Source organism: Salmo trutta, chromosome 38 (genome assembly GCF_901001165.1).
Source record: "Salmo trutta chromosome 38, fSalTru1.1, whole genome shotgun sequence".
Taxonomy (NCBI): Eukaryota; Metazoa; Chordata; class Actinopteri; order Salmoniformes; family Salmonidae; genus Salmo; species Salmo trutta.
The window spans coordinates 8,146,490-8,173,694 of NC_042994.1; the positions used below are offsets into that span (position 1 = coordinate 8,146,490).

A 27,205-nucleotide genomic window follows, 5' to 3' on the forward strand; every position below is an offset into this window, starting at 1 on the left:
ATGTAGGTTATTCTTTGGTCAAATAGCTTGCCGACAACCTGTCAGCAATGTAGAGTATATTACAGAGTCAGTGTGTACTAGTTTGTTCTACACCTGTTCAGTTCTGAAGTCTCTGTGGATTTAATCTAACACTTCCTGTCTGAAACGTCTTCCTCAGAACTTCATGACCGTTATACCAACATCCTGTTCAACTGAAACATGTATTTTCTCAATACTGACATATTATTTGTGATGTTTGTGTGTGAGTTAGAGGAGGGTGAAATGGAAAAAAAATCCATATTGTGATAAATTGCCTGAATTTAGGAGAGAACGATAAGTTTACAACATTAATGTGCACCACAGGTTTTAAAAATGATCCTTTAACCTACTGGTACTAGTTTGATGGTTATAGCCATCAGTTGTCCCATTAACAAACATCCATATTATATTAGCAAACTTATTTCATTTGAAACTTGACATTTCTCTACTATAGGCTACTTATTGTAATGAAAGACATCAGAAAAATGTCTGTCGATAATTTTCGGTTTATCATCCCAGCTCTAGTGTGTGTGACTGTGTGTGTGTGTGTGTGGGTGGTCCTACACTAGCTGCTCGCAGCGGTCAAATAACCTCTCTATGTCCTAACTCGATAAACTAGTTCTCTAATTCGTTAAATATAGGCTAAAGTGGTGCCCAGTCGTAAAATAGGTCACAATGTTTTGGCAGTCACTTACTTTTGTAATTGAAAATGGGGACCCTAAAATAGAAGAGCCCTAAATGCATTTTATCTCATGACAGGAAAGAAGCCTTTGGCCATGCATGCTGGTTAGCTGGCCTTAATGGTAGGCAATGGCAGTGGGCAGGAACGCCGGCTCCACGTGAGGGAGTTAAACAGCCGCTTGTGCAACGTTTAACTTCACCAAAGAGACGTGTGTGTGTGTGCGCGCGTGCGGGTTAATTGCAGTTATTTCATACGGTTACATAACCTGTGGACATTACAGCGGCACTAAAGCTGTCACTTTTCTGTCATTGTTAGGTCTATCTGCGTTCACTGGCACTCTGGCATCTGTCAGGAAGTCTGTAAGCGAAGCCCCTCGCAACAACAGAATTGAACTGTTACTACCTGGTTGTTTTGAGAGGGGTTGTAAGATGTACATAAATGTATTAACACTTTTTTGTTGAGATGTCGGGTTTAGTTTAACAAGCTTTGCAGATTCAAAAACATCAGCAACCGTTACAGAAAGAATATCTTTGCTGAAAGGCAGATGAAACCATACAATGAAACAATCCACTCAGTCAGTAAGGCGAGCACCATTTGTTAGTCTCGCAGAGAAGGGTCTGTTAGACTTAGATACTCTTTCAATGTACTGTTTCCATAAGATAAGGGTACTGGTGGAACACAAGTCTGCCTGATTGTCACACGCTGTGGTCTGCCTAAGCTAGGGATTCACTGTTAAGACTACGTAGAAATAGAATCACTGTGCTCTGAGGGGCTTTACCCGTTCTAGTAAATCTATTTCTACGTCGCCTGCACCTGAAAGTGAGTCCCTCAGTCAGACCACAGTGGTGACAATCAGGTAATGGTAGGCTAGTACGGGAGGCCGGACCACACATTGTCTATTTGAGGCCCAGTCATCAGGCCAAAATGGGCTGTCCCCCACCGTCACTCTTTGTCAATAGTAGGGAGAAGAGTACTCGCACACTTGGGCAACATTTATGACTCCCACTCACCTCAGTGCTAATAGCCCCAGAACATCTTGGTCTATTTGCAGAAGGAGAGCCTGAACTGTACACCTACAGTTTGACCGTTTAACCTGTTCACAGGGGGGACTGTAACAAGGAGAACTCCAGTAATCTACCCATTACTTCAAGACCCCGCTTTGTACTCAATGCTGAGAATACAGTAGGTCCTTCTTAGGCCTACTCACATTCCAGACGATTGTTATCAGTTAGCCTAGAGAGACCTCAGCGGTAAGCTACAGCTTAGTGTCAGTAGCAGGTCTACCTCACATCCAGTGCACTGACATTGTAATTGTATCATCCACATTAGGGATTGTAAGCATCAGGTAATTGGCTATTTCTGATGAAATTCTTCTGAGTTAAAGCAGTGAATGGTGTTACATTCTCCTTATTCCAGATGGAAAGCATAGCCCCTATTCACAAACCGTCTCAGAGAAGGAGCGCAGGTCTAGGATCAGGTCCCTCTGGTCCATACAATCACATTCATTATCATCTAAAAGGCTGCACTGATCCTAGTACACTACGATTCTTTGCGAATCCAGGCTTGAGCCTTAGTACTGTACAGTAGCCTAGCTCCAGTGGCTTAGGGCCTGGGAGGCACTGAGTTTGTTGCTGTTTTCACCTGATGGATTGTTCTGGATGTCTTTGAGGGCTAGAGCAAACAACAACAACTCCCTCCAACCAACAACACTAGTGACAAACGGGCACAAACAACAACAACAACAACAATAACAGAGAATGATGCAGAATGGCAACAATAATTTTTGCAACAAGTCAGAAATTGAATGGCAAGGAAGCAAAGAGAGTGGGCTCTTTTGTTTCTGGGCTGGAGTTGGAATAACATTATGTAAGCGGGCTAGGCCAGAGCTCAGGCTAGTACACTTTTAGTCACGACACAGAATGCATCGTGTGTCTGCCATCGGGCTTAACTCGCAATGGAAGCTGGTTCAGTATGGAGCTGCAGCAAGGTAATGACAAAATATTGGATCATTTATGAATGTATTATGGTCTATTTCCTAGGTCCGTGACGATAGCAGTATCATAATAGCTGTGTTCAAATACCCATACTACATACTTAATGAGTGTATATACTATTAGTTCATTTTAGTATACTGTAAAAGAACTGTATCCTTTCAGTTGAGTGTACTAGTGCTTTGCCTGTCTACCGGAAGTTGTTGCTATGCAACCTCTTGCTAGCTTGTTAGCATAACAAATGACTACCTAGACCTTTTACGATTTCGGGTGTGTTCATAATTTCAATCTGGAGCGTTTGTAAATTCAGAGCGTTTCGCTCTTGGAGCGTTCAGAGCGCACACACTGGACTCTCTGGTCGAGGAGTAGGGTTGATCTGAGCGTTCTGACCTGACAACAGCAGTCAAGCACCCAAGCTAACTGGCTAACGTTGGCTAGCTTGTTAGCTACTTCCAGACACAATTGAGAGAACACCTCTCGGACCATTTTACTTGCTCTAGCAGAGCTGGTTATCCAGAGCGTTGGTGACTGTAACTGTGCTGCTGGCAACATTTTAATTACGCTTTTTTTAGCCAACGTTTGACACCGGCCATATTCAATGGGTATTGATCGTTCATAAATTCATCAGTTATTCTGCGCTCTGGCACACTCAGACGCGAGTGCTCTGAAACCAGAGTAGATAGACAGAATTAGCGATGCCCATTGAGAATGCACAATGACTAAACCACGTAGCTAAGAATGACGTGAATAAGCATGTCAATAAACGTTGGGTAGTTAGTTATATAGCATATAGTTAATATACTGCCTGGCAAGTTCGATATGTTAGTAGCCGACTAACTTTAGGACGGTAGCTAGCTTACATACACGGGGCGGCAGGGAACCTAGTAGTTAGAGCGTTGGACTAGTAACTGAAAGGTTGCAAGATCGAATCCCTGAGCTGACAAGGTAAACATCTGTCGTTCTGCCCCTGAATAAGGCAGTTAACCCACGTTCCTAGGCCGTCATTGAAAATAAGAATTTGTTCTTAACTGACTTGCCTAGTTAAATAAAGGTAAATAAAATAAATGACATACTGCTGTAATGATATGCTATGCGGTTCGTAAGGTTAGCTAATAAATTGTCAACCAACGTAACGTGTAATGTAACTTATTTGAAAAGTCATTACTTTATTACATTGCTGAACATTTTCTTAACATTTGTCTTAATTAGTTAAAGCAATGAATTTGTATCCTTTCTCGTTGGACTTTAGCTGCATATTTTCCGCCATTTTCTTCAAATCTGAAAACGTTGTGAAGCCACGCCCATTTTGCATTATGGGCCCTAAAAACACGGAAATCGTGTCCACTGCTTGTATACTTCGTATTTTGGCGAATTTAGTATGACATCCGGAACTTTGGCATACTAACTATTTCCATACTATGACCAATAAGCATACTACATACTCAATTTAAGTCACAAATAGTACATTAGTGTGGTTGTATGAGTATTCGATCATAGTGAATATGTTTTCCATGGTAAAAATGGAAACACAAAGCAGACAATTCTTTGCTCCTTTAAAAACCTGCTGTATTTAAAATATTGTGTTCTATAGCTTGGAAAATATATACATGTGACTCGATGACAACATAATGATGTCTGTTTCCAACATTAGGACTTTTTTCGTAAAGCCGTTAAATCCGTTTTTTTTTTGCCATTTACTAACGAGTATCGCGATACTGGTATCGTCCAGGACCTTCTATTTCCCTGAATAGGAAAAGGGTAGTGTTAGGGTAGTGTGGAAATGAGGATTGTGTCATAGATGTTGATTGATTGTTTCGGAGCAAAGGAAAACCGGTTTGTGAAAACATGTTGACAGGCATTCCAATCTCATTAGTAACAGATATGTAGTTGTTGAACTGGATTTACTAGTTGTATGAAATATAAAAAAATGCCTAGATTATTTACATTGATTTGTGTGTGAAAACATCAGGAGACCTTTTTTGAATACCAACATATTTATGAAAAAATGGCGCAATTCCATGTGTAGCCTAATCTTTTTTTATACAAGTTACTTTGCAGTATAAGTTGTTTTGTGGTAGTTTGTTCAAAAGCTGTAGGTAGCAGGCTACGCTGAGCTAACACAGTAAAGCCTAGAACCAGAGGAACAGAGATGACTGGAGCTGCCTGGCCTGCCACTGGAGCTGCCTGGCCTGCCACTGGAGCTGCCTGGCCTGGCCTGCCACTGGAGCTGCCTGGCCTGGCCTGCCACTGGAGCTGCCTGGCCTGGCCTGCCACTGGAGCTGCCTGGCCTGGCCTGCCACTGGAGCTGCCTGGCCTGGCCTGCCACTGGAGCTGGCTGGATCAGAAAGTGTCAGGCAGGATATGGCAACAATGCCGACCACTCCGGAGATTTAACACCGGGAACAGCTGAGCTAGTCGAGCTGCCACCGTAAACATGCTGTCTATGCAGAATGGAGAGTCATGTTCATTAGGTACCAAACAGACTGAAATAGGGATGGAACTTGTCCAATAAACGCTCATTTTGTTGTCCATTGCAAAATGTTTTGCTATAGTGTGCACTTGTGAACCTACCCTGTAGGAAGCAATGCACTGTCTAAGGGCTAATAATGCATTTTAAAAGATTAAAAAGCTCAGACACCGAGTCTAGCTGTCTAACACTCAAATTCCTATGTTTTTAAGACATGTAGGAACGCGCCTTGTAAGACTAGAGAAAATAGGAGCTTACTGACTTCATTATCTGTGCCAGATTGTTTCTAATATCTGTTTTGAGGCCATGCATATCAATTGTAGATGTTTGTTAGGCTATATTTCAAAATGAGAACCACGTTAGCCATCACTAGATGGCTAACATATGATTTAATCCCAAAAATACCTCTGCTCATTCTTCTTCTGTGAGAGGCAATTTATCCTAATGTTCTCCTTGCACACAGACAGTACTCTCTTGTATGTCTCTCAAAATCACTCTTCTGATTCTATCCTTCTCGGTTTCCTCCCTTTTTAGAGTTTTTGTAAACAGAAGCTTGGCCATGGAGAAGATTAAATGCTTTGGCTTCGATATGGATTACACTCTAGCCGGTAAGTGCACTACAGTCGCTGCCCTGGCCGTCAACACTTCTGTACAGTGTAGGCTCAACTCTAGTTTGGTTGGCATAGCAACTAGTCGTCGGCCATATTGATTTCTCCTTCAGTGTTTGTTGACAAAGTACACTGGGTCAGAACAGGGGCTCACATGTCATTCGATAAGCCCAGACCAGACTCACTGGGGCCTAGGGGGACTAGGGGTGGTGGGTAGAAGGACAGGGGAGGTGTAGGTGTCTTGGGGTACAGCGGTGATGGAAAAAGGTGATGAGTTCTTCAGAAGGATACTGTAACGGAGGAAAACGCGTGAACTGAATCTGTAATCCGATTTAGATGTTAGTTTAGATGTATTGTTTTTAGCCTCTTCTGTCATTGGAATTTGCAAACAACAAAACTCTTTGACCTCAAGTGATTGGCTAAGACTCTCCTCACTTTCTATATATTAACACTAGTACAGTTTCTCTGTATTTGACTAAGCAATAGTAAAAGAAGTAGCAGTCATTTTTTTAAATAGTTTTCTAAGTGACAATAGGTTGTCTGTAATCCATTGACCTGACCGTCAACCACATGAAGGCTAAAGCCAATTAGGGGACATCTCTTGACACAATGTCTAAATGATGGCGTTGACGTGAGTCCGTGCCCGATTTGTAACCGCAAGGCGCACCAGAACCCTAGATGAGGTTCTCCCCAGTGACCGGCAGGAGGCTGAGGTGTCGCTGTGTCGCGCTCTGGCCAGGTAGGCCACAGCCCGTTCCTGCGGTCGCAACTCGAGCGTTGAGTGAAGCGATACGATAGCCCTGGCATCTTGTAAACATCATCACTTGGTTATGGACCGTCCCATATAAAGAGGCTACATGTCAACAGTTGAGCGTCCGTAAAATCTGCCCTCAGATGATGGAAATGGGATATGGGCCGTGTGTTTGCGGGTACAAGCGATCCCCTTTCCCTAGGGATGACCCCCTCCTCAAAGTCTCTCACACACACACACACACTGTATTTATAGATGAATTACCAACCCTCCACTTAGCTGAGTCACTGAAGCACGTTTAGCTAGCTAGATAGCGTCTTGACCAATGTTGATAGGACTTGACGCCTCAGGAGTCAGACCCCTCACTGGGACGACTTCTCACGGCAGCAGATAGGCTGTACATTGGTTTCTCTTTCTAGTGAGGATCTAAAAAGAGGGCCGTTAGGAGTTGTCCACAATTGTTCTCATACAACATGGTTAAATGTACAACAAATCCTCTGACCGTAAATAGACCATAACCAGACAGTGGTCCTATACGTTCATATTAGGATCATGATATCTGGCAAATGTTGAACCATGTTCCTCTAGGATAGGCCTTCTGCCAATAGCTTTGTGTCACACAGAGGAGATCAAATGTCCTCCAGTCTATCCATGTCAATGCGATAAAGTATTTCCATATCAAGATCACGGTGCCTGACAAAAGAAAAGGGCATTAGTTGAACCATGCCCTTCTATGATAGGTCATCCGTCATTAACTGTGGTTTATATCAAAGGTCGTGAAATCATCCACTGATGACAGCTCTGTGTGGCCTAACACTGTCCCTGCCCACTGCCTCTAGCAAATTACCGTGGTAACAAGATACCCCCGGCAACGCTGGCTGACACATCTGTCCTCGACGACTCGCTGTTCTGGAAACACAACATAGAGAGGCTTCACTGTACTGTAGTTCAAATGACACACACGCTGTTCTGAAAACAACCCAGTGAGAGACTCCACTGTTCTGAGAAGCTCAAATGACACTGGAGCCACACTGTCGACCTGTTAGTTCTATGGGGCACGGGATTATTTTTCACTCTTCTACTGTAGCATGGTGATTAGCCTGAAAGCCATTCGTTTTGGAATAAGCTAGACTATGCTATGCTAACTCTTAGCCTTTTTGCAGAGCCCAAGCTACGAACAATACTCATGTTCATTTATGTTATTTTGACAAGGTGTTGCTGTCTAATAAAGATACCGCTGTCTGAGTGACAGTGATGTCTGGACCCACCTCCGATACAGCTAGATAATTACTTAGGCCTATAATTAGCTACCAGGAAGTTGTACAGAAGACACTTCATATGTCATAAGCTATGGCTACGATCCATATGGCACCCTATTGCCGATACAGTACACTTCTTTTGACCTGCCATAGGGCTCTGGCCAAAATTAGTGCACTATATTGGGAATAGGGTGCTATTTGGGATGAAGGCTGTTTATGTATCTGTATATAGCACAGTCTCGTCCAATAGGTTTACAGGTCTACGACCATGTTTTAGTTAAAGGGTAAAGTTGTTTACCCTTAGGTGAGGGGTATAGCTTACATTTGAAGGGCTGTAAATTCTAGCCTGGTCACTCACTCTCTCTCACACACACACACACACACACACAGCTTAAGGGGAGTATAATTATCTGTCAACGACTGCATCAGGAGAGGAGGATTTAAAGGATCCCCAAGCTTAGTTTGTGTTACCAGGCTATAATTTACTACTTTCCAGTGTCACTTTCATCCCAAATGTAAGGTATACCCCTCACCTATGAGTAAACAAATCAACTATTTCAACTTTAACATGGTCACAGACCAGTAAATCTAATGGACTAGACCAGGGATGGGCCACCGAACCATTTCAGCCCCCAACTCTCAACATACTGTTGAGAGTTAGAATAATAGAACACACAAGGTGCAATTTTGAAAAGTCAGGGATTTTTTTTTTAGATTGGTAAATGAGTCTAACGTCCACCTATTTAAACTTGTAGTAACCATGGCCAAATTACCGACCGGGGTGGGGCCAGTTATCATATTAAAAACTGCAAACTTTACTGTTCACCCCATGGCAAAATGTGTAGAACTGCAGGAAAGGGCCTTTTTTTAAAACATACTTTTTTTTTTAGCTGTCATGAGGGGGGGTCGCTGAAATGTTTTGCTCGCAAGGTGGGGGTGTGGGTATGCAGACCCACTGCAACCTCTCATGAGTTCCGTTTTTTTGTGACCCCCCCCCACTCCCATCAAAGTTGCCTATCCTTGGACTAGACTGTGTTATATATACAGACATAAATAGGCTGTGTTTCCACGCCTGTGTGTGTTTAAGCTAAAGCTGTCTGAAGGTCACAGCAGTGGACAGTGCAGAGAGAGAACTCTGCTCATCGCCGGGTAACCAAAGAGAGAGCTGATCGGGAAGGTGACGGAGGGGAAAATACTCTTAAAATAGGTTTCTTTGTAACAGCCACAGAGCTTAGGGAAATGGAGGCAGGGATGAGGACGGAGGAGAGGAAAGGTGGGAGGGGCTATTTGTATGGAGGAGTCTGGCCCAGGACTGTGCGACCCTTCGAGGCTGCAGCACTGGGCATGATGCCCACCACTCCTCTGCTTCACTAGCCAGCTAGCCAGGGACACTGGAACACCACAGGGGATTTGAACTCACCAGAAAGAGAGAGAACACACAATTGGGCTAAGAAGCAAACACACAAATGGGTAAATGTGCACGCACACACACATTACACCAAGATGGGTATTCACACTCCTCTGTCTCTGTCTGTGTGCAGGTGCTAACTCAGTAAGACACCTATTTACCCAGGCCTATTCCTTCCACGTTTGGGGTCTCAGCGCTAGCTAGCCTATCCCCACATCGTCCTTCCTGCTCCCTCTTAAGCATCAGCCAAGTCCTCCCCTCCTGCAGCCTGACTGGACCTAATGTGGAAAAACACCCTTTATATTAATACCATCTGACAGAACCTTCTTCCAATGTCAGTTAGCATTCTAATCGGCTGATAGGCCCCTCTGGCCCAGGCCTGGACATTGTATCCCTCTCTACTTTTCCCCTTCATCCATGGCTTGGCTCGCCAGGCCTGGGGGTGTGTTCATTGGGCACCAAACGGCAGAAAACAGACTGAAACAGGGAGGGACTAAATGGACCTGCCCAATAAGAAAGGCTTATCATTTTCTGTTGCAAAACCTTGTAAACTGTTTTCTGTCACGTGCCCTAATGAACAGGGCCCTGGAGATGTCTGGTTGTTTGGTGTCTGAATGTCATCGTCTCCACGGGCCTCATTAGTATCAGAGTCCAGAGCTGAGCTATGGGTCCTGTTTCTCCACGGATTAGATCCTAGGATATTCAGGCCCCTGTGCTCGGTGTGTGTGCCCGGATGCACTTTAGGGGGAGAGGGGCTAGGCTATGTTATTACCAACAGTATCTCGGGTACCCTGACGGTTAGTTATTTTTAAAAGACCTGTTTCACGTTGCATCACCGTCATGTTGCCATGGCTTACGTGCTGTTATCTAGTCGAGGTGAATGGGTCCACATTGGCTGGTTCTGGATAAATTGGAGGCTGCTAGTTACAGAGTAGTCCGTTCGCCAACAGGCAATTAGACTTGACTTCCTCCTACGTCCTTTTCCTAAATGTATGGGGTCAGTGTAATTACGTCACTGTATAGGCTTCGTGGAGTGCTGCTGTGTGACTATGTAGTCTACACCGGCTTGTGTTAAATGCTAACGTCTGTCTGTCTGTGTTTCTATTCTCCAGTGTACAAGTCTCCAGAGTACGAGTCTCTGGGCTTTGAGCTGACCGTGGAGCGCCTGGTCCACATCGGTTACCCCCAGGAGCTGCTCAGCTTCGTCTACGACCCCGCCTTCCCCACCAGGTGACCACCAGTCACATCATACCGTTAATGTTGTTGCCATGGTGATGGCGTTATACTGCTATATTTATTTTTTGACTGGAAAACGCTTTGATGTCAACGGGGCACCAGCTATACTTTATTACCAGGTACCTATTACCTATCACATCATGGTTGCCATGGTGAGGACGTTTTAATGCTATTTTTGTACCTGGATACGTGGGTTTCTAATTTGGTCCTCGTTGTAGCAAGGTAGATTTTCTGATGGGCTTTTAAAGATCATGTATAAACCATTTCTAGACGTATTCGAACTGACTGAATGATGTTGTTTCTCTGTGTTTCTTCAGAGGACTGGTGTTTGACACCATGTATGGGAACCTGTTGAAGGTGGACGCGTACGGCAACATCCTGGTCTGTGTCCACGGCTTCAATTTCCTACGAGGGTAAATGGTGAACCCAACGCTCTCCTAACCTTCTCGCAACGTCCTCCCTACGTCCCCTCTCCCCAGATCATTGAGTGGTTTGAAGGTTAGATCCCGGTCTACCTGCCAGGAAATTCTCCTGACGTTGCATTTTCTCTTTCTCTTCTCTCCCCCAGACCTGAAATACGGGAGCTATACCCGAACAAGTTCATCCAGCGTGACGATACTGAACGTTTCTATATCCTCAACACTCTCTTCAACTTGCCAGGTAGAAGGAGGAGAGATTCTGTCCATGCCAGAGCCATTCAATTATTTAAAAATGTGTTTATCTCCATCTAGATTCAACTGTCATTCATAAGAGGGACAAGTCCAGACATGCCCTCCGTTTTGTCTGAGCACAGTTTGGGGCAAGGTCATGGAGTTCAACTCAACTTTATTGACACTCGATTGATTTTACAGTACAGTTTCCCTCTCTCTCCAGAGACCTACCTCTTTGCCTGCCTTGTGGACTTCTTCTCAAACTGTGACAGATATGCAAGGTAAGGAATCCCTAGTCACACTACCCACCTTATTTTTCTTGTGTGTTATATACAAGTAATTCCTGGATATGACATGGCAGCATTGATAAGCCAATTAGACAACATGACAACAGGGTAGGTCCATATCTCCAATAAAAATCCTCCAATAAGGAAATACTTTAGCCCTAATCCTGTTAAGCCTGTGGTTGAGTAATAGGACCACCCTTTTATTGTGTCATAAACAAGATACTTTATTAGGATTACTCAGCTATCTGAATGATTATTGGTCTTCGATACTAATCATTCCACGAATGCATGCAGTAACTTAATTCCATATTTTCAGATTTCATTACTTTTATTATTTAAATTAATCTGTAATGACTAATCATCTAGCGTGATGTAATATCATGTCTATCGTCTCGATATAATTATACAATCATTTGTTAGCGATAGTTTTAATGAATTCTTTGTGTGATGATGTGTGATCTGCAATGGAATGGCTGCATGTCTTCTCCTCTGAAACGAGTTGTTGGTCTTTTAGGGGGAGATTGCTTTCCTGTTTGGCTGGAAACCACCTCAAACAAGGGAAGACTATCCCATTTAAAAGCAAAACAAAAACAAAACAAAAAATGTAGTGAAAATGGCTACTAGCATTTAAAAGCAAAGCTCTCTGTCTGGCCTTGGCCTGTCCACTGGCTCTGTGTGTCCCTCTCCTCCCCCCTTACCTCAGCTGTGAGACTGGCTTTAAAGATGGCGACCTCTTCATGTCCTTCAAGAGCATGTTCCAAGACATCCGCGACGCCGTCGACTGGGTCCACTTCAAGGTAGCGTGACAAGGAAGTCTATCACAATGCAATCATTTGTTCACTTTAATTCACTTCCATTTCAAGGTATTATATGGGGCTAAGCGTCCAATGATTATCTTTATCTTGAAGCAATCATTTACGGTTTATCGTAGTGCTAATGGTATGTACCCTGAAAATGATTCACATGGTTTACAGTGAGTGTCATCATAAAGAAGACATTTTGTATGATATATAGATGCATGCTTGTTATTTTTCTATGTATTTCAACCTATTTACCTGAAGTCCTGTCTTCCAGGGCACCCTGAAGGAAAAGACAGTAGAGAACCTTGAAAAGTACGTAGTGAGAGACGTAAGTACACACATGAACATTTTATCAGCCCCTTTACCGCTCGACTTGTGTCGTATTTCTATGGGAAAACACTGACACGACGACTCCAAAACCTGATGAGTAGTTAACATTTACTTTACGTCTCTGTCTGCCTGTACGAACACACTGTATATGATAATGGCTTTGTAATATTTAGTGTTCTCTCTCTCATGAAGGCAAAGCTGCCTCTCCTGCTGAGTAGAATGAATGAAGTAGCCAAGGTGTTCCTGGCCACCAACAGTGACTACAAATACACACACGTGAGTACACAGTACTGACCAAGCTAAGTGCCCTGGTCCACTGTTTACACACACACACACACACACACACACAGGGGAATGGACGCTTCACATGCACAGTACACAGTAACAGACATCCTTCAGAGTCCAAAACAATAGGTAAGTCCTGCCTTGTTAAACGTCCATGCAAAACAACGTTTCATATGCAAAGCAAACGTACACACAGCTTCACAAAACATGTCCTGGCAAACTGTCACGTTTGCATATGAAACCGGGGTGACGTGTTTGCGTACTGAACTGGGGTGTGTAGCTGCGGTATCTGTCCCAGTCACAAATACATTTTAACGAGATGACTAACAGACTCATTATGTTTCATTTTCTCACAGAAGATCATGACATACCTGTTTGACTTCCCCCACGGCCCAAAGGTAAGAGAATCATATCAACATTCACACACGGCATTCTCCCTCAGACATGAAATCTTGTTAACTTATGTAGACGCATGTAGTTAACTATAGTCGGCACGCGTTGACCAGAATCTGTCTGTGTGGTTGTTGCAGCACGGCACGTCCCACCGGCCGTGGCAGTCCTACTTTGACCTGATTCTGGTGGACGCCAGGAAGCCTCTGTTCTTTGGAGAGGGAACGGTGCTCAGACAAGTCGACACAGTGAGTAATTACACCATCATACCTCTACACTCACGTAGATGGAGAACGGGTTCTGTCAGAACACCGTGCCAAGACTTTTGAGTGTGGTAGCCTGATAGTGTGGTAGCCTGATAGTGTGGTAGCCTGATAGCTAATTGGTCACACAATGTGAAGTACAACTTCCTAAAGAATTATAATTTGAGCAAGTTGAGGTGACTAAACTGCTTGGAGTAACCCTGGATTGTAAACTGTCATGGTCAAAACATATTGATTCAACAGTAGCTAAGATGAGAAGTCTGTCCATAATAAAGCGATGCTCTGCCTTCTTAACAGCACTATCAACAAGGCAGGTCCTACAACCCCTAGTTTTGTCGCACCTGGACTACTGTTCAGTCTTCTGGTCAGGTGCCACATAAAGGGACTTAGGAAAATTGCAATTGACTCAGAACAGGGCAGCACGGCTGGCCCTTGGATGTACACAGAGAGCTAACGTTAATAATACGCATGTCAATCTCTCCTGGCTGAAAGTGGAGGAGAGATTGACTTCATCACTACTTGTACTTTGGCACACAGCTCGGACACCCATGCATACCCCACAAGACATGACACCAGAGGTCTCTTCACAGTCCAGAACAGACTATGGGAGGCGCACAGTACTGCATAGAGCCATGACTACATGGAACTCTATTCCACATCAAGTAACTGATGCAAGCGGTAAAATTAGATACAAATAAATACATTTTCAAACGGATAAATACACGTTATGGAACAGCGGGGACTGTGAAGCAACACAAACATAGGCACAGACACATGCATACACACACTTGATAACATGCGCACTATACACACACATACGTACACATGGATTTAGTACTGTAGATATGTGGTAGTGGTGGAGTAGGGGCCTGAGGGCACACAGTGTGTTGTGAAATCTGTGAATGTAATGTTTTTAAAATTGTATAAACTGCCTTCTTTTTGCTGGACCCCAGGAAGAGTAGCTGCTGCTTTGGCAGGAACTAATGGGGATCCATAATAAATACAAATACTTGACATTGTTTTGTGGTGAAGCTACTGTTCTATGTGTTCTCTGGTGTTAGAACAGTAGCTTCACCTCTATGTGTTCTCTGGTGTTAGACGACAGGGCGGCTGAAGATCGGGACCTACACAGGACCCCTGCACCATGGCATCGTCTACTCTGGAGGTAAGATACAGTACCTGGGGAAATTCACTGACTCACAACACAAACCGCCAGACAGCCAGACAGCACTGCAAACTTCACAAATCATCTAACTAGCAGAGTACTTCTGAACAAGATGGATGTCAGTTAACCTTTTATTTAGCCAGCATAGTCCTCTCAACAACTTTCACTGTTCTCCAGGGAGGTCTGCTATCCCTAAAAACAAAACAATGGTATAAATCTAAAAACAATGTGGTCCAAATCTTTAATAAAACAACAATGTTCAGTAACATCTACATTTCAATATGTCCCTCTCTCGCCCAGGTTCTTCTGACATTGTGTGTGACCTGCTGGGGGCCAAGGGGAAGGACATCGTCTACATCGGAGACCACATCTTCGGGGACATCCTCAAGTCCAAGAAACGCCAAGGCTGGAGGACCTTCCTCATCATCCCCGAGCTGGCCCAGGAGTTGCATGTCTGGACTGACAAGAGCTGTGAGTCACAAAGCACTCGGTCTCTCTGACACACACACACACACACAGTCACACACACAAAAGGACGGGTGGTCATTCCCATGCAAGCAGCCAGACAGACGTGTGCAGACACACAGATACTCGTACATAAAAAGGCAGATAGGCACACTGGAGAGCACTGGTCCTCTGTAGCTCAGTTGGTAGAGCATGGTGCTTGCAACGCCAAAATTATGGGTTCGGTTCCCGGGACCACCCGTACGTAAAATGTATGCATGCATGACTGTAAGTCACTTTGGATAAAAGCGTCTGCTAAATGGCGTACGGTGCGTTCAGAAGGTATTCGTAGCCCTTGACTTATACCACATGTTGTTGTGTTACAGCCTGAATTCAACATGGATTCAATATTTTTTTCTTTCTCACCCATCTACACACAATACCCCATAATGACAAAGTGAAAACATTTTGTGTTTTATTGAAAATGAAATACTGAAATATCTAATTTACATAAGTTAGAATCATCTTAGGCAGCGATTACAGCTGTGAGTCTTTCTGGGTAAGTTTCGAAGAGCTTTGCACACCTGGGTTGTACAATATTTTCACATTCTTTTTAAAATTCTTCAAGCTCTGTTAAATTGGTTGTTGATCATTGCTAGACAACCATTTTCAAGTCTTGTTGAAGTCAAAACTGTAACTTGGCCACTCAATGTCATCTTGGTAAGCAACTCCAGTGTATATTTGGCCTTGTGTTTTAGGTTATTGTCCTGTTGAAAGGTGAATTTGTCTCCCAGTGTCTGTTGGAACGCAGACTGAACCCGGTTCTCCTCTAGGATTTTCCCTGCTTAGCTCTATTTATTCTTATGCTAAAACAACTCCCTAGTCCTTGCTGATGACAAGCATACCCATAACAGGATGCAGCCACCACCATGCTTGAAAATATGAAGACTGGTCCTCAGTGACGTGTTGTGTTGGATTTGCCCCAAATGTAACACTTTGTATTCAGGACATAAAGTTTATTTCTTTGCCACGTTTCTTGCAGTTTTAGTTTTGTGCCTTATTCTAAGCAAGATGCATATTTTTCAATATTTTTTTTTTCTGTACAGGCTTCCTTTTCACTCTGTCATTTTTTAGTAATGTGGAGTAACTACAAAGCTGTTGATTCATCCTCAGTTTTCTTCTATCACGACCATTCAACTCTGTAACTGTTTTAAAGTCATGTTGGCCTCATGGTGAAATCCCTGAGCGGTTTCCTTCCTCGCTGGCAACTGAGTTAGGAAGGACGACTGCATCTTTGTAGTGACTGGGTGTACTGATACACCATCCAACGTGTAATTAAGTTTCACCATGCTCAAATGGGTATTTAAATGTCTGCTTTTTCATTTTTAGCCCTATACCAATAGGTTCCATTCTTTGAGAGGCATTGGAAAACATCCCTGGTGTTTGTGGTTGAATCTGTGTTTGAAATTCACTGCCGATTGAGGGACCTAACATATTTAGGCTTTCCATAAGAAAGTGGTGGAGTACTTATCGACTCAAGACAATTCAGCTTTTCATTTTTAATTAATTAGTAAAAATGTCGTAACATAATTCCACTTTGACATTATGGGAAATGATGTGTAGGCCAGTGACACAAAATCTCAATTTAATCAATTTTAAAATCACGCTGTAACACAATAAAATGTGGAAAAAGTCCAGGGGTATTAATTAGTCAAGGGGTGTATATTATAGCAGTGACACACTTGTGCGCACACACACATTTATGCACAGGCACACACACAAATATAACTGTGACGTGTCATTGTAGCTGTAAAATGCCCTCGTAAACCTCTCAACGGCCTGTGAGTGATAGTGTGCCAGGGAGAGGGTGAATGAGAGGGGAAGATAAAGAGGGGGAGTGAGAAAGCGACAGATGGAACAAGAGTGAGCCAACACCTGTAATTTAAGGGCAGTGGTGTAAAGTACTTAAGTAAAAATACTTTAAAGTACTACTTACGTCGTTTTTTTTGTGGTATCTGTACTTTCTCCACCGCTGATTTAAGGGAGGAGGAGGGAAAGGGAAATATGTTGTGACTGAGACTTACCCTGGCCTCCTTTTCCTCTTCTGTCTTACAGCGTTATTCGAAGAATTGCAGGGCCTGGACATTTTCTTGGCAGAGCTCTACAAGTGAGTACTGCACCGTCTACTCCCGTACAACGCCCCTCTGCTCGCTCTCTAGGCTGCCTCTGCACCTGGCGTGTGTGTGTGTGTGTGTGTGTGTGTGTGCGTGAGTGAACGACTGTTTGAGTGCGTGCGTGTGTGTGTGGGTTTGTGTGTTTGTCGCCCTTGGGCCAAAGTCTGCAGGGTTTGCCCCATCGGTCTGATGATAACTGGCTTCACAGTCAGACCATTTAGAAACAGTCTGAAGTCTATCTATGTATGTAGGCCTGTCCCCTTCCTTGCTCTTTATAATAGTGACTAGCACTGTCTTCGCTCTCTCACACTCTCTCACTTCCAATCCCCTTCTTCTCTACCTCTTTGCCCTCTATCTAACCCATGATCTCTCTATCTCTCCAGGCATCTGGACAGCAGTAGTAATGAGAGACCTGACATCAGTGCTCTCCAGAGAAGGGTCAAGGTACTGATTCTACACACGTTTCCATTGCAGCTACAGAAACATTATTCAAAATGTCCACGTCCCTGAATAGTGACAGGTTTCAGTTTTCTTTAAACCAAATCATTCCCAACTGTGGACTTATATGGTCTAACAACCCCTAAGTAAACTCCTGAAAATATGCTATGATCCTCCACCCGTCCCATCGAAGGCTTGGATATACCGGAACACAAGTCGCTGAATTTCCAATGTCCTCCTCGGAATTTGGTGTTTTGTATTAGAAACCTCTTTTTAGAAGGGGACCTGGCAAGAGGTCAGCGGGAAGTAGTCAGCGGGAAGTAGTCAGCGGGAAGTAGTCAGCGGGAAGTAGTCAGCGGGAAGTAGTCAGCGGGAAGTAGTCAGAATGTACACATAACACAAGAGCACAATACCATACATTAAAACATATTTGACAATGGTCATCACGTTCTTCCACCAGAGCTTGAAGTATTGTCCGAGCGTCTTTCAGCTCAGTATCTAAACCCAGTGTTATTCTCCCCTCCGCAGAAAGTGACCCATGACATGGACATGTGCTATGGTATGATGGGTAGTCTGTTCAGGTCTGGCTCCAGACAGACTCTGTTTGCCTCTCAGGTGATGCGCTATGCTGACCTGTACGCTGCTTCCTTCATCAACCTCCTGTACTATCCCTTCAGCTACCTCTTCAGAGCTGCTCACGTACTGGTGGGTCACTGTATTGAATTTGTTTGTTGATTCTTGCTAACAGTTTACAAAAAAGGGAAGAAATGCAGCATTTACAGATTAAAATATTGCAGATAATATAGTGTAAGATACAGCCCTTTCTTTTGCTAATTGGAAAACTGTAATTGTTAGAAATTGATGGTTAAAAATATAGATGGACATGAATCAACATTTCCGGCTAGTTTAATAAAAAAATATACAGTGCTTGACTCAGACTGAATGCTTACATAGTCTGGTGCCCATCTAGCTGAAACACTGACAGGCAGAGTGACATTTGCATTAGAGTTGGTATGTATGCGTTATCTTCTCAATTCAATACAAATGTCTTTGCCAGACATATTATCTGAAACATGCACATCACATACACACAGTAATCAATATTCTGTATAACAAGTTCAACGCATGGTAATAATAATATTATATTACATATTGGTGAGCTGAAACTCTCTTTACTAGCTGTTAGCCAACTGGAAGTGCTCTGAGTAGTCTTTGGTAATAGCCTCTCTCCTCACCTTCTCTCTCTCTCTCTCTCTGTTTCTGTTTCTGTCTCCCCTCCCAGATGCCCCACGAGTCAACGGTGGAGCACGCGCACATCGACACGGACACCGAGTCCCCCCTGGCCACGCGCAACCGCCACTGCACCGACAGCAAGGACCTGGAGTGCTGTAGCAACAAGAACCGAAGCCAGCTGACCCGGTCCATCAGTGAGATCAAACCCCCCAACATGTTCCCCCAGACCCCACAGGAGATCACCCACTGCCACGATGAAGACGATGATGAGGAGGAGGAAGAGTAGATGGAGGAGGTGTGATGGCGTGACCCTAACCAGGCTTGATTCCTTCCTAGGAGGAGGAAGAGAGAGAGGAGTGAGAAACCGTCTTGATTCCTTCCTGGTGTTTCCCTGAGGGGGTTTTAGAGTATATATACTTCTAGGAAGATATAAACTATAATGTACTCTATAGTCCAGGGTAAGAGGGGGTATTGCCATTGTAGTGTATCTATAGGAGATTTATATAGAGAGAAATGAAGCTACTTTTTATACTAGAGATGTATCAGGATATATAGGTTTTATTAATCTGATCAGTCTGTTACTGTATGTTACTACAGTAACAGTTGCTGCTCGGTTCTCCTAAAGCATTGCCCCGTGCCCACCCCTTTTCAACTTTTACGTTTTCAATGGTTGTTTTTTCTATGGATTTTTATGATGAATTGGGAAAAGGTTGACTTGAAGTTGGCCAATTTTTTTTACAAATTTTTTTTTCAAGTTGAAGGTAAAACAGTTTTTACGGCATAGGATGTTGTAGCAGACAAATATACATGAATACACACAAGAAGCAAATATTACGAACACTACTTTTCTCTGTACTGACCTTACACAGTGTCTGGTCATAGAGAAGAATTCCCTGTGTGTGTTTACATAGTACACCTTAATGCAGGCACCATACTGTAGTTTGAATGTGAAGCACTAAGGCGGAATAGCCTTTGCCAAACAGTATGTACAGTACTGTATATAAACTCTATATGCTGTTTTGCTGTTATCCTTTTGAAATGAAAGTGTTCTAGCCTTGCGGTACTGGCGTTGAAAGAACACGTGTATCGAGCAACATGGCAATCCAAAAACATGGTCCAAAAATGTATTACTCGCTGTTTGTTATTTTGGTCATCTTTTTGCAGTATAATTCCTCCCGTCGTGACCCTGCTTAACACAGCTTGTGTGTGTGTCCGGCCTTGGCCAATCAAAAGTCGAGTTTGCATCGTCCTGAGCGACTGTAACCAAGGCATCCATAATTGTACTAAAGAACAGCGTGATGTATGTTTTGGGTTACACAAAGCACAAGTCTGATTGTGGGTAACTAATTGTCAATATTAGCTCGATATGACATGAAGCATGCTGTCTATTTAAAGTATGGTGCACATAATGTAATCTGTGATTCTGAATGGCTAATTTCGACTGACGTTTTGAAATGCATGAAATGTTGTTTCTAGGCAACTATGCGTACAGGGTAACGATTATGCTGCCTCTGTCTCTGATGGGGTCTATGGCAACTGTTGACGCTCACATAGGCCTAATGCTATTGAGAGGCAGTGACCCAGTATTACTGTTCTCATACATGATACTGTAAAAAGCAAGACATTCATCATGCAAAATACCATTACCTTTTTTTTGTTCTCCTGTAGGATGATCTGAGATATCGAAACCTGCAACATTGTTACACTATGTGTAACTAACATGCAGTAGTTTTACCTTTTTTTTTTTACTAAGCTTGGAGTTGTTCGTTAAGTGTTGTCTTGAATTTTAAATTGTAACAGTTTTATTTCTTATTGCATAGAACCGCTTTAGTTAAACCTGTCATATTCACCCCTACCTAACCAAACCCTCATATTCCATGTGTGATAATATGGTCTGGTGTTTCCTAGTAATTCTTTGCAGTTAACATGGAGAGTACAGTATGTTATAGGAACAGACCTGGGTTCAAATACTATTTAAAATGTTTCAAATACTTTAGCCCGCCTGGAGTGCCAGGTGGGCAGAGTTTATAACTTTTGTGAACATTTTTCTGGTTCCACTCCAGGCAAGCTCAGTCAAGCCCCAATAAAGTATATTAAATAATTTAGAATCGTATTTGAACGCAGGTCTGATCTACAGTAGGCCTTGATATGCAAACAGGAAGTCCAGGTCAGCCTGGGTGCTGTGACGTGTTGCATTGTGTAGGCCTTGAGAATGCACAGGCACCAGACAAGGAACCAACGCCTCGGCGAGAGGGCGTTTGTGTCTGACCGCCCCAGAGAGGTTAGAGTGGGCCTGGGAAAAGGACACGGGGTGCCCTCCTGACTGGTGGGAATAGGTTGTAGACTCACCCTAGCAGGCCTATAAAGTAGGAAGGATGAATAAACGACTGTAGCTACAGTATTCAGGAGTTTGTTGGATCACTTAAGGGTAAGAAACACTGAATGATGCAAAGAAGCACCTGATATTTCCCACAAGGGTTGCATTTGCTGTCTCCAAACATGAGCAAACCTTTTAATATCAAAATGGAAATTGCAATCGTTGATTAGGCCCACAATTCCACTGAAATGTTGAGATATAACAAAAAAATGTTACTGGAAAATGTTACCGAATTGGTTAATATTACACTTTCAGTTGTGTGTCCTAATGAACATGACCCAGATGGTATGCAGTATGGAGGGCAGGAAAACTGCCCTGGAAGAGGGCCGTTTTTTTGTTATAGGTTATCTGCAATATCATATGTGTATGCTATGTAAAACATGCGTATCACTTTATTTCTAAGGCATGTAGTTGTGTAGCTAGAGGTTTCGATTGGCCTGTTGATTTGGGCTGATGAAGGGAAGACCAATAGCGGGTCTCTATTTTGTAACCTGGTGTTTGCCGAGGCAAGTAGTAAAAATGTGGGTTCAACTGGGGATCTTTGTAACAATTTTAGTAAGAGTAGAATCTGTCTTAGAGGAACTATATAGAGTGGTTCAATATTTTATTATTCTCTGAAAAAAGGTTCTCTTTTAAGTATTGATTTAACTGGAAATACTACAAAAACACCCGGGCAGTTGTATTCTTCACCTGGTTGGTTAGTTGTTTTTTTGGTCTCATTACTGACGAATTCATAATAAAGCTTGGTCGTTGGAGGAATATTTGAAGTCCTTTTCTGTCAAAACACTTTACAAGACATTATTTCTATGCAATGACGCAGTACAGTGCATTATACATGTAAACTAACTTACTAAAAGGCTGGCCAATGCAAGCAAATGGCTTACGTCAAAGTTGTTATAACTGTATGGCTAGAACTAGGTTAATGCTACAACTGGTATGTGGAAGGGAGGAAAAAATATGTCCGTCTGTGAGAAAAAGCTCTGGCCACAAGTTCTACAAGGTCGTCTGTGTAGTAACAATTGTACACTTAATAATAATAATAATAATTAATAATAATAATAATAGCCTTGCAGACCGATATGCTGAAAAATAGGCGATGTTGAAGAGCATGTATTTACCTTGCATCAGAAATGGCACCTTTTTCAACAACACCTTGGTTTTGCTTTTTGTATTTGTTTTTTCTAACCAGTGTTTTCAGATTCTTAGTTTACAACGTTGTATATAATATTATAAGCTTTTCCATTTACATGTGGAAGAAATGTTCCTTCAAATCTTTATACATTTTTCTTTGTTTTTTTTTGGGCATTTTTCTGGTTTCAGACACTTTTTTTACTATAATGGCTTCAGTGAGTTTGTCTGAGCTAGCTAAACCTGGCCAACAGGTTAATGCCACGATCCATTTATACAATTTGTCCATTTATACAAAATTTCAACAATTGCAGACCGAGCGTGACAACTACCACGCATTCACTTATTTTTTTGTTTCGTGCATTTTCTTGGACGTTCCTCAGAGCATTTTGTTTCCAGAATTATTCTATAATGTGTACATTGGGGAAATGACATTTCTATGTACAATAAAAGCTAATTTTCCATAATAAGTACCTGGGTGTGTGTACTGTCACCTTCTGTTGCCTCTTGTTCTTCTTCAAAACTATAGTTTTCACATTTTAAGTAAAACAAGTATTTGATTGTATGCAAGTCTAATTCTTATAATCATACATAAACATTCTTGCATACAAAAATGACTCAATATATCCAGTAATGTGTTAAAGTAAATGTTCTACAATTAATTGTGAATGAAAATATATTGCTTGCATAGCTTTTTATATCCACTGAACTTCAGGGCACTTGCCTAGAATTCTCCCATCCCACTGTTGACAAAATATCAAGCAAATGGGGGGATTACATTTGTCATTTTACCTCCCCCTCACAGTTTAAAAGGGTTGACATTTGGGTGTCCAAAAGGCGACTCAAAACATGATTCAAGAATAGAAGTCCTGTCAAAGTTGGAAGATATAAACGTCCCATATTTTTTTTACAATTCTATTTAACTACACAATAAAATATATCCAGTAATCCCAAATCCAGCTAAAAGTAGGATTTTTCTGAACAAGCATCAAATCCCCATTCGTGTTACACTGTAATAAGATTTAAAAACTGATGGCATTTCTATGACATACTGTGAGTACATTGAGACTTACTACAACGCAAACATTCGTGCTGTTACAGTTAACAGATGGACTTAGGCTACACAACGGGAAATGTATACAGTATAGTGGAAAAAGTAATGAATAGGTACACAAATAAATGTACATCTCCTAATGCTTTGATCCAAGGGTTAAATGTCCACCACCCGTCAATGCGTTTGGCAGATCCTTGTACGCTAACATGCAAGGTCAAGGGCTAATATTTGCAGTAGCATCAGCTGCATTTCTTGACTCAGCAACTATTTGTTTATAATGCAGCAATGCTCTGCAGCAATGGTTTTAACACAAATCAAGAATAGCTGGTAAATGAAAACATGGAAATATTTGAAACAGACATGGGATGAGTATTTTTTTGAAACAGTTATGTTTTTCCAGCCTTATACTTTTCAGGAAGATAAAACAAGAAAACCAGCTACTGAAAATTGTATTTTAACAGAAGGGTAAATCATCTTTGCAATAGATCATTCTGTCCTTGAAATTGCCTCCATACAATGTTCTGAACTGCCTATCTCTTTAATCTGAGCACCTTGTGTTGAGGAGTGGAAAAATAACATATTCCATCACTAATACTCTTTCTGTTAATAATTCACTTTTTATTGAACCACCAACACCAACCAGAGCAGAATATGGGAATGCTTTTGTCGTGTTGAGTATCAAACATGTGGACAGGCACCTATACATAGCAGCATGAGGATAGACATGGTCCGAGTGACTCAGATAACGATAGAATGGAGAGTAGCAAGTGAAGTATTTTTCAACGGATCTAAAAGTGTCTTGACAAATACTGTAGTCGTTCATTGGTGATGTGTGTCTTATATTTAGAGTGGAGAAAGTCCTCAGAGAAAGAGGGGGGAAAAGAGAGAGCGATGGAAAGAAAGAGGGATCTCTTTTTTTCAGGTGTTTCTTTTCCTGTGAATGTTCAGGAAGCAGGGGTAAAGACCACATGGGTCAAGATATAGGTCACAACAAGGCTCCAAAACCAACACAAGACTACACTGGATAGTCATATATGTTATTTTCAACATTCTGACATGAACATGTGAAAAACCCTCATCTGCATGTGAAGGACTTTTATTTTGAAGGAGGTACTTCTTTTTTTCATATAAGTGTATTAGATGGTAAAGTACAAATACAATGGTATTATATCATCATCATCATCGCTTATCTCTGGAATGATTGTCCTTGCAGAGCAGAGTTCACCTGATGCATAGGAACACTTACAAGTAAAACAACAAAAACAATATCTGGTCAGTGTTATTAATATCTTCCATAGTCTGGTCATTTTGAAATGGAAGCCCCTTGCTGTATGTGGGAAGGTTGCCAACCCATGTGTTTTTTTAGAAGTTGTTTATGCTCACAGTAATTTGGGAATACTGTGACACGAAGAGAAATGGTGACCACCAGTGGTCAAAAGTTGCAATTGCACTCCCATACTATTTGGAGCTACATTCTGCAATGAATATCTTTGCTTTAGCAAGCAGATATGACAACTATCTAGGATGCGTCAGCATGCTTTACGTTAAGATGCTGCGTCTACAGAGATTTAGGATAGGAGAGTTATTTTTGGGACTTTGATTCATATAAAACCATTTATATACAAACTGATACAAAGAAAAAGTAAACTCAACATTACATTACCCTAGAAATAAGTTTGCACTTGAAGTTAATATACTCAACAGAAGGCATACGTCTTGTACATACACCCAACCCTGGCTTGGTTCTTCATACATATTTCCCAAGAGACAAATGATAACAAAATACGGAATGATCCATCACAAAGAAAAACAGAGAATAATTTGTTTACAGGCTTATAGGAGAATTGTGATAAGAAATATACAACATATGTGTGGCTAAGATACAAAAAACACATTAGTATTTCTAATACTGTAATTGCATACATTCAATACAGTACATCAATGGTGAGATTTCATATTTTCCTACATTTTCCCCAAACTATGCATTGCTATGATTCAAGTCATCACAATTCAAAGAACTAGCATCTATAGTAACCAGGGAAGGGAATGTTTTCCTCTTACAATAAATAATAATAATAATAGTAAGCATTTGAATGTTAAGGTTTTTAGCTTCAGTGGCACATGGTCATTCAATGAATTAATATTAGACTATAAAGATGAAAAACTATCATGTGAAAACAAGCACTTAAGTGTTAATTTGGCAATGTTTTCACTTGAAAGTGTTTTAAGTTGGTATGAACTTGAGCCTTACAAAAAAGATCAGTCAGTCACAGAAAAAAAACAACCATTTCTGTTCATCTCCAACAGTGACCAAGTGACCAAGTTAAAGGGTGTAAAACATCAACAAGCTTGGGGTGACAGGTAGTGGTTAGAGCGTTGGGCCAGTAACTGAAATGTTGCTGGATCGAATCCCCGAGCTGACAAGGTAAAAAAATCTGTCGTGCTGCCCCTGAACAAGGCACTGTTCCGCTGTAGGCCTTCATTGTAAATAAGAATTTGTTCTTAACCGACTTGCCTAGTTAAATAAAGGTTAAATAGAAAAAGGCTTCAGTTCAAGCCCACACTATTCGATTAAACTCGCTAACCAGATGATTGGGGCATTGTTGGGAAAAAACATTCTTCTTGCACTGAAAGAGAGCATGTTTGAAGCATTATTATTTTTGTTTCACACAGTAAACATTGTTTTTCATTACATTCTCACATTGCAAGAAGAATGTTACCTTAATCTCAAAGGTACTCTCCAAGAAAAGACATCATTCAGTGGGGCGACATCCTGTTTACTGACAACAACAACAAGAAAATGTGAATCTGCCAAGGCTCCCCACTATTGGCTCTTTTGAATTTGCACCCTCCCACAATGCAATAGTCAATTTCAGTTTTTTTGGTGTCAATTTATTTAAGCAGGAAGTTGCCACACTGTGTATACTATACACAGAGTGGACAAAATATTAAGAACACCTACTCTTTCCATGGCATAGACTGACCAGGTGATTCTAGGTGAAAGCTATGATCCCTTATTGATGTCACTTGTTAAATCCACTTTAATCAGTGTAGATGAAGGGGAGGAGACAGGATATAGAAGGATTTTTAAGCCTTGAGACAATTGAGACATGGATTGTGTATGTGTGCCATTGAGAGGGTGAATGGGCAACTCAAAAGAATAAGTGCCTTTGAACGGGGTATGGTAGTAGGTGCCAGGCGCACCGGTTTGTGTCAAGAACTGCAACGCTGCTGGGTTTTTCACACTCAACAGTTTCCTGTGTGTATCAACAATGGTCCACCACCCAAAGGACATCCAGGCAACTTGACACAACTGTGGGAAGCATTAGATCAACATGGTCCAGCATCCCTGTGGAACGCTTTCGACACATTGTAGAGTCCATGCCCCGACGAATTGAGGTGTTCTGTGGGCAAAAGGGAAGGTGCAACTCAAAATGACTGAAAGGTGTTCCTAATGTTTTGTACACTCAGTGTATGTAATAATGCATAGTCTGCCTTTAACCCCAAAACTCAGTTAAAGAGTTTGATTGAATAAAGCTTACACTCTAAGCTCAACATGAGCTGAAGGCGACTGAACATTCTTTAACATGCCACACAACACACACAGTGGAAAGGAGAGTGCCGTGCCATACAAGAGGGTCATTCATGGACAATAGTTTAATGTCGAGGTTGCTTTTGGGAAGTTCATGATGCTCAACATGTTAGATGAGGTCATTAATACTGGCCAATGATCACGTTTGATTATTAATAATAAAAGACACATTTCC

The 27,205-nt window shown here is 42.0% G+C and overlaps 1 protein-coding gene across 2 annotated transcripts in view; it reads left to right on the forward strand.

Moving 5' to 3' along the window:
* Window positions 1–22,857, forward strand: part of LOC115178345 (cytosolic purine 5'-nucleotidase) — a 28,910-nt gene extending 6,053 nt beyond the window's left edge. The window contains exons 3-18 of one of the 2 annotated variants that reach the window (XM_029739490.1): window positions 5,693–5,766; window positions 10,297–10,414; window positions 10,738–10,833; window positions 10,989–11,080; window positions 11,294–11,351; window positions 12,061–12,154; window positions 12,432–12,485; window positions 12,680–12,763; window positions 13,129–13,170; window positions 13,303–13,410; window positions 14,524–14,590; window positions 14,891–15,061; window positions 17,150–17,201; window positions 17,592–17,652; window positions 18,175–18,351; window positions 18,929–22,857. In XM_029739490.1, coding sequence (XP_029595350.1) covers window positions 5,693–5,766; window positions 10,297–10,414; window positions 10,738–10,833; window positions 10,989–11,080; window positions 11,294–11,351; window positions 12,061–12,154; window positions 12,432–12,485; window positions 12,680–12,763; window positions 13,129–13,170; window positions 13,303–13,410; window positions 14,524–14,590; window positions 14,891–15,061; window positions 17,150–17,201; window positions 17,592–17,652; window positions 18,175–18,351; window positions 18,929–19,165 — 1,585 coding nt within the window. In that variant the 3' untranslated portion in view covers window positions 19,166–22,857. Of the gene's footprint in view, window positions 1–5,692; window positions 5,767–10,296; window positions 10,415–10,737; window positions 10,834–10,988; window positions 11,081–11,293; window positions 11,352–12,060; window positions 12,155–12,431; window positions 12,486–12,679; window positions 12,764–13,128; window positions 13,171–13,302; window positions 13,411–14,523; window positions 14,591–14,890; window positions 15,062–17,149; window positions 17,202–17,591; window positions 17,653–18,174; window positions 18,352–18,928 lie in introns of those variants that run through there. The other variant, XM_029739491.1, reaches the window with a different exon arrangement.
* The last annotated feature ends 4,348 nt before the right edge of the window (window positions 22,858–27,205 follow it).